Below are 8,230 nucleotides of genomic sequence, written 5' to 3'. Positions count from 1 at the left end.
GGGGTCTGAAGGGAGGTATGAGGCGTGTGAGGGGTCTGGGGGGTGTGTGGGGCCTGTGAGGGGATGTTTGAGGGGTGAGGGAAGGGGCACCTGAAGGAATCCAAGGGGGCACGTGAGGAGTCTGGAGGGATGTCTCAGGGGGCTAGTGCGGGCTCTGAGGGGGCGTGAGGGGCCTGGAGGAGGGGCTGAGGCAGGTTTTGTCTGAGGCAGTGTGTGAGGGCTCTGAGGTGATGCCTGGAGTGGTATGTGAGGGCTCTGGGGGGGTGTCTGAGGGCTCTGAGGGGTGCGATGCCAGCGCAGCGGTCGCGCTGCTCCTCTCGGTTCCTGCTCCATCTCCCACCCCGTGTCCCGGGAAGCACACGCCTCCCCTCCCGTGTCCCTGCAGAAGGTGCATGTGCTGCCCCAGACCGTGCTGTACATCGCCGATGCAGAGACCTTCAGCGGCCACGAGGAGTGTCACGAGCAAAAGAAAGGTAAACGTGGACCTACCTCCTCACCCCTGTTTCAACAAGTGCTTGGGATGAAAGTAGAACAAAGCTGGCTGAAGGGGAGCTCTCCGAGTTTGAGCTTCAAGGGAGAGTAAATCCTTTGCAAAAAGCATGACCACATAGTCTTGGATTTGTAGTGTGAAACAGCTTGTAGATGTATGTTAATGTGCACAGAGGGGTTCATGTCACTCTTTGAAGGACACTGAGTCTGTTCTCATGTCAGCAGCACACAGAGCATCACAGACAGTATGTCTATTACTATGGCTCTCCGAGTTTGAGCTTCAAGGGAGAGTAAATCCTTTGCAAAAAGCATGACCACATAGTCTTGGATTTGTAGTGTGAAACAGCTTGTAGATGTATGTTAATGTGCACAGAGGGGTTCATGTCACTCTTTGAAGGACACTGAGTCTGTTCTCATGTCAGCAGCACACAGAGCATCACAGACAGTATGTCTATTACTATGGTATGTTAATCAGCAGCACACAGAGCATCACAGACAGGACATAACAGTATGTTAAGGGCTGGAATGGAGCTTAGAGATCATCCAGTCCCAACTCCCTGCCCTGGGCAGGGACACCTCCCACCAGAGCAGGTTGCTCAAGGCTTTATCCAACCTGGCTGTGAACACTGCCAGGGCTGGGGCAGCCACAGCCTCCCTGGGCAACCTGTGTCTCAGCACCCTCTGTGTTGTCTGTCTCACCACCAGACTGTGTGTTGTTAGCAGAACAGCCACTGACGGGCAGCAGTGGTACAGCAGGACGGGGCTGACTGCAGGGTTTGTTCTGGGACTGCTCGTGATATACTTCTGCTTCTCTCTGATGACTTCTTTCTTTTCTGCCTCCTTTAACAGCCAGGAAAAGAAACAGTAAAGAAACAGCCCTCGCGCTTGAAAAGCTGTTGCCAAAGCGATGTCAGGTCCTTGGACTGGTCACCCCAGGGATTGTAGGTAGGAACAAAACAGTTGAATCTGTGGGAGATCAGATTCGAGGTGTCTCCTCCCACCTTGGGCAGCACTGGTTGCAGTTGTAAGGAGTGTACAGTGTTGCAGCTAAGTGATGTGAAGCTGAGTTCATGTATTGCTGCTATAATTCATAGGGTTGATTCAACTGAGCTCTTCCTGGCACCTTAATGGAGTCATGGAATGTTGCTCGGATTGATCTGTACATTTCAGTCAGATTGTGACTAATTGTACGTGACATCCTTGGGATGTACCTGTTAGTTATGTCCTAGCAGGAGGCATATGTAATATCCATGGAAAATTCACAGCTTCCCCTGGCAGGCTTTTTCTCATGCTTCACTTTGTCATTCAAGTTGAATTTTTTTATAGTTTCTCACCTTAAATTCTCTTCCCACAGCACTGTCAAATTACCATAGGATATTTGCTTGTTGTCACTGCCATAATTCAGTAATATGGACCTAGTATTTGTGTCAGTTTGCTTTATGCTGTCATCACACACTGGTATAACACCTTAAAAACCTGAGCATATTTCTGTGCCTGCACAAGTGAGCAGGAAAGTTTGTGCCACACCATGCTTGTTTTCCAGCTCTGATATTTGGTATGACAGGGGGAAATGTCCAAATATATCCATGTCTCCTTGTCCAAAATTACTTCAGCATGATCCACAGCCAGCAGGACTTGTACATGCTTCATCTTTCCAAAACATCAACAACAAAATACTTAGAGAAGTTGTTGTGGAAATAGGTTGTCATGTTTTACATCACCTGAGCTGCTCGGCCTCTTTCAGCCTGTGTTACAGTGTGGATGACAGGATGAGAATCCTTGAAGACAAAGTGCCTGGTTTTATATCTTTGTAGTTACCCCGATGGGTTCAAGCAGCAATCAGCCTCAAGAAGTTGAAGAGGGTGAAGCTGGGTTTGCTCTGTTGTTTCCCAAAATTGATGGGGTGAAAATTCATACCTTCCATTTTTCTAAAGATGTGAAGAACAGAGTCTTTGATGAGAGTAAATTTGCTGAAGCAGGTATGTGCTTTTTCTCTCCTTTATCTGGGCTTTTGGGAAGTGTGCTGCTCTTCGAGGTGCCAGTGTGGAGTTATGTGTGGAATAGCTTCTGTGCTGGCTCCAAGAGGCCTCTGTGGCCTTGTAGAGCTGCAGCTGGTAACTGTGCATCTCTGTTCTCCCAATCTCTGAAGCATCAAGGTGAAGTTATCCTGAGTACTGGTCTCAGATTAACTGAGTTAGGTTCCAAGTGGAGCTGTTCAGAGAGAGTTATTAGGTTTTGAGCGGCTTCTAGTTGGTTAAAAATATTCCATTGGGAATTATTCCTATCACAACAAATGCGTGGGGAGGAGCTGCTTCTCTTCTTCCCTGAAACAACTTTGCATTTAGATCCTGAGTGAGATGTTACAGTAAGGAAAAGTAGAACAGAAGACAGTGTGTGTCAGCAAATACAGTTTACACTCTTCACGTCATCCTCAGCAGAGTTGGTCATTTAGGAAGAGTAATGGGATAAGGGTTTCTGCCTTGGGATGAGCAATTGGCTGAAGTGTGCAATTTACTTAGTTTTCAGGTAAAGCTATTATTTACTGCATTGTGGTTCTTGAGTAACCTGTATGCCTGGTTCTCACCTGTAAAAGGACGAGTAAGGCTGCCAAGTAAACTGAAACTCTCATACTCTGGCAAAGAAGTGGAAAGTTGGAGGAAGAAGACGCAGTAGGTCTTTTCCTTGCAAGGTTCTTTGCAGAAATTCACACTTAGGTGGGGAATGCTGCCCAGCTCTTGCATACCTGGGCAGCTGGTGCCAACTGCAGCAACAGAAAGCCTTGCTAAAGGTGTGACCTGCTATTTGAGGAGAGACTAGGACAGTTGGACTTCAGGGCTCAGGATTTAAAAAAGCAAGAGGATCAGTGTTTGGGTTTGTTTGTAGGCCTGAAGAATAACCCAGATCTCCGTGTGGTTCTTCTGTTTGGCTACAACTCCTGGAAGTCTGGAGCTACTCGGTTTCTGCATCAAATAGTCAATCCCTTGAATGAGAAAAGTATCATCCTGGCTGGGGGACAGGTGGAGAGCTTTACATCACTGACCTCTGAGAAGTAGGTATCTTTTCCAAGGTAAATGATAAATGTTTAAAATGGGAGAAAAGCTGCAGATCCATAACCTTCTAGGCATACTGGAAATGCCCATTAACAGTAGTAAAGTGACAATTTTTTAAAGAGAAAAATGTCACAACTGCTCCACTATATCCAGAAAACCTGGAAGCTTTGCATGGCTGCGTTACAAACTGGATTCAGGAAACCCAGCTAGGAGAAAGCACTGCAGAGGAGATTTCCAGCTTCAGGTCCCCTATGTGATTATTGCAGTTGGTGTTTAACCTCTGGCATGCGATAAAGGATCCCTGTTCTGACAGAGGCTATGGATGTGAAGATGTGTTTGCCTGTCAGCTCGGTCTGGCTCCCACCACAGCAGTAGCTGCAGACACTAGCAGAGCTGTGCCCAAAGCACACCTGATACATTGCTGCTGCTGAAGGATATGGCAGGATATGGTGCTCCCAGGACAGGGCTAGGTCTCACCCAGCTCGCCCCCTGCCCTCGGCCCGGACCCTGCAGGGCAGAGCTGGCTCAGTTGCTGCAGCTGCTCTGAGAGGGAGAGACAGGCCCTTGTCCCAGCTGACATGTGGTGCATCCTCCCTTGGAGCATTCCGTGCTGCGGAGCACAGTGCAGATGTGCCCACAGCCTTGTAGGCCTGGAGTCCATGCTAACACCAACGTTCTCCTTGCATCCAGTTTTGCCAGCTGCACCACTGCTCCAGATGAGAGGGCTGACCTTCCATTAAATTACTGCTGATACAGCATAAGTACATAACTACTGAAACCAGTGTGTGCTGGCCAAACGATTTAACGCAGCGTGAATCAGAAACTTTACTGACTGCTCTCCTGGTCTGATATATAAAGCTGAGTATCTTTGTCTTAAGTCTAACTGATAGTTTAGTTGGAGTTCCAGAGCTGTAGCATACACTGCAGTTTGACTGCTGAATCTGACACGTATGAACCAGTAAGCTTATGCTTAATCCACAGGAACAGATGTGGATGTCTTTCCTTGTGAAAGATTGCTAAAAAACCAAAACGTTGCTAAAATGTGAAGGCTTTGGTTTGTTTTCTCACTCTGGGTGGTGTCAGTCACTAGAGTGTGGAGCCCTCCTCCTGCTGCAGTGAGGAGTGGTCTCCCCAGAGCCTTGGCTAACTCGGTGCCCGTTGCCTTTCAGCACCAGTGCCCAGCCCGGCGACGCCTGTGGCGTGGTGGGGTTGGCCTTCAGTGGGCCCCAGATCCAGAGTGCCACTGTCCTGTTAGACCAGGACGTGGCTGACGAGAGGACAGCAGAAGCAGCCATGCAGCGTCTCAAGGCAGCAAACATCCCTGAGCACAACACCATTGGCTTCATGTTTGCCTGTGTGGGCAGAGGATATCGACACTACAAAACCAAAAGGAATATGGAAGCAGATGCATTCAGGAAGTTTTTCCCAAACGTTCCCCTCTTTGGCTTTTTTGGACATGGGGAGATAGGGTGTGATCGAATAGTTACCGGGAATTTCGTGCTGAGAGAATGTAATGACATAAAGGATGATCTGCTGCACGGTTATACCACCGTTATGACTCTCATTCATCTGGGTTCTACTAAGGCAAACCAAGCATAAATAAGTGCTTTGGTGAGCTGTTTGTTTCATTCCAGAGAGCTGAGAAGCCTGGAAGAGTGGACGTCTTGCAGTCAAAGCTCCTTCCAAAATGGAAACACCATTTTGGTAATGCTGTTGAGTCTTGTAGTTGTAATAGAGTTTAATATAATAGCTGCAAGAAAGCCTTGCATTTTGTGTAATCCCCTGTACACATCAGAATTGCAGGAAATGCTACTGATCGAGTTCTGCGACTGAAGAAAGTCTCTTTCTTCCAAAGTGAGAATGCTTTGCACAAATGGCAGTTGAATTTCAAATACCAACACGTAGAAAGAAACAGTACTTTGATGTGCTTTATTTATGTGTGTAAAGCAGTCCAGAAAAACTACTGATGCATTAAATCCACCATTCCCTGGATTTGATTTCTAGAGAGATATCACACCCTTCCCAGAGTCCTATTCACAGAACTGAATGGTTTTACTAGATAAAGTGAATGAAAATCTTTAGAGAAAAGTAACAAAGTGCTCATTAAATAAAGATGAAAATACGTCACAGTACCTTGCCTTCTATTCTTAGAGAAAAAGCTCCGATTCAAAGTGATGTTCAGCTTGGCTCACCACCTTGCACTGAGCTTCAGTTGTCTTACCTATCTGGTTTAGACTGTAGTGGTTGCCTTGTCTTGTGGATTCTCTCGTAGCATGATTGCAGACCTTTAATCCAGAGTGCTAAGGAAGAAGATTACCTGGCATCTTTAAGTTTCTTTAAGCAGTTTTTTGCTCTTTAATGTGAAACTGTGGCGCACACAGGATCTGGCTATGTTCTATTTATAGAGCTATTTTAAACAAGACTTGTGCTTTTGCATGTTTTTCCTGTGCTTTTACATCAGCCACCTGTTTTGGTTGCTGCAGCTGGAATGCAGTGTTGTTCAAGGAAGTCAATTCAGCATAGCCTCAGTAGAGCTAATAATATATTTGCTGCCTCTTAAGTTCTTTCCTCCCTTTTGTTTTCACTTAGTAATAGAATGACAAGAAAATAAGATTAATTCTGCACTATTTCACCAGACTCCTAAATGCCAAATGAGGCAGCTGGCCCATTTGCAGTGCAGTGAAAGGAAAATACTTAGCTGTATGTTGTACAACAAAATAACAGTTTTTGCTTTCAATGCTTTCAACCAAGCAAGACTACAGTTGGCAACTTTTTGCCTATGTCTAGTTAAAACTTCTGAACTTGGCCTAAGGAGCTAAGGTAAAGGTGTGTCTGTCCTGAGAGTTAACTGTTGGTTTCAGGGGGTGCTGAGCACAGACAGCATTTACCCATGGTTCTATTGATGATGGGTTTTTTTGAGTCAGAAGGCAGGATGAGCTGTGAGCTGCCAGTGGCCTTCTGTGGATGGGAGATAGGAAGTGTGGGTGTGTCTGGGACAATGCTCAGTTCCTGTGCTGAGAAGGAGAGGTGTCTGAAAATGGAGTATGGCTGAATTTTCCAAGAAGCTCTTTGGTGGGAGTTTCAGCAGAACCAGAATGCCATGTCTGGCCCTTTCAGCTGCATGTTCCACAGGAGGGAAAGGACACGTTCCATTTCTGTGGCGCAGGGAGGAGTACTGTAGCTGTCAGTGGTGTTGACTGGGCCATGAATGTTAACTGCTGTAGTAGAAGTAGATGAAGAGTGATGAACCACCTGTCCTTGACAGCAGTGCACACATGTCCAGCAGCGTCCGAAGAAGCAGATGGTGAGCTCAGAGGATGGTGCAGCAAAACTGGAACTGAGAGTGAGGTCTGAAGGAGCTAGTCATCAGCAAGGTCCTGTAGCTGCCCAGTCCTGTAGCTGAGGACGTTTCAGAGGTAAACATAGTGCAGAAAAGATGCCTGGGGGTAACACCAAGAGTCTGCACCAGAGTCCAGGAATCCACTTTCCAGCCCTCAGGAGTGGGGGTGAGCCCAAGGAACCCCAGAACCACACACTGCATGGCTGGAACCACCACACTGTCTCTCCCAGACCATGTCATACCTTCCACGTGACGGGGAAGTGGTGTAAGTGATACAATTGCAGCATCTGTGATTAAAGTGTTTTGCTCTTCAAATTAGTTTTGCCTCCACGATGTCGTTTGCTCTTCAACCACAACAGCTCCTGAGAGAAACCAAAATACGTTTGTTTAAAAAGGTGCATGTTCCAAAAGGCAGAGCTTGTTCTTAACTGGCAGAAAGTTTTGCAGTGCACACATTACACCTCTGTCACTCAAAAAGTAGCCAAGAGGTTTGAAAGCAGGCAGAGTTAGTTAAATGAGTATTCAGGAACTGAGGCAAATGTCCTGCTCTAAAGATACTTAAAGTTTATCTGCGGTTACAGTGCTGGTGCTAATATGTTGACTACTCTAAAGATACCTAAAGTTTATCTGCAGTTACAGTGCTGGTGCTAATATGCTTTCAACAAGAGAATAGAATCCCTCAGTGACCACAACTGGATTTTGGGTTTGTTAGGAAAAAAAGAAAACTTGCCAAGTTACCAGACCTGCAGGGAGGAGTGATGGGTTTGCAGACAAAAGGTAAAGACACTGTTTTTCCCCATGTTTTGATTATGAATTATGTTTTGTTGCACATCTCTCCTTAGTGCATCATTCAGCTAAGTGACTGTATGTTTCAGAAGTACAAAAAGTAATAGCCAAGTGGTGTGATGTATAACCTTGTACTTGCATAGCCCAAACAGCATTTACCAGACATAAAGCTGTCCCTGTAGCTTTTATTTGAAAGTCACTATCCAAAAGTCTCCTCATTATGGATGTTTCTGTAACATGCAGTTGTAAAAAAGCAAGAATCGTTTGACAAAAAGGGGCCAAATAATGCCAAATTTGTCACTACTCTAGTGCCAGAAAGCAATTCAAGTCCAAAACCACACAAAACTGAAAAGATAGTGGAGTTGGGTTTTGATACTTTGTGTGGATTTGTTTAGGCCCTAGTTAATACTGGAGCAAGCCTTACTTTAGTAGATGAATGAGTCAGAGTGAAACGTGCCCCCTTGGCAGGGAACAGGGCACCAAGGCATGTAAATGATGTAGCCAAACTTTGGCTTTCAGCATGCAGCAGAGAAAGCTGCTAAGAATGTTAGAACTCAGACTGGAT

General features: G+C 46.1%; 1 protein-coding gene across 1 annotated transcript; it reads left to right on the top strand.

Annotated features, from left to right (window-relative positions):
• Window positions 1-385: 385 nt before the first annotated feature.
• FBXO22 (F-box protein 22) lies at window positions 386-5,365 on the top strand (the record flags this gene model as incomplete). Its single annotated transcript, XM_009071080.1, has 5 exons — window positions 386-473; window positions 1,339-1,434; window positions 2,304-2,468; window positions 3,373-3,538; window positions 4,709-5,365. Coding segments are annotated over 5 exons (945 nt in total), but the record flags the coding sequence as incomplete, so codon positions are not given.
• Window positions 5,366-8,230: the final 2,865 nt, after the last annotated feature.

The sequence above is a fragment of the Acanthisitta chloris genome, unplaced genomic scaffold, assembly GCF_000695815.1.
Source record: "Acanthisitta chloris isolate BGI_N310 unplaced genomic scaffold, ASM69581v1 scaffold28813, whole genome shotgun sequence".
In the NCBI taxonomy this organism is placed as follows: Eukaryota; Metazoa; Chordata; class Aves; order Passeriformes; family Acanthisittidae; genus Acanthisitta; species Acanthisitta chloris.
Note: the sequence above shows the minus strand (reverse complement) of the source record. Positions and strands in the feature narration are given on the sequence as shown.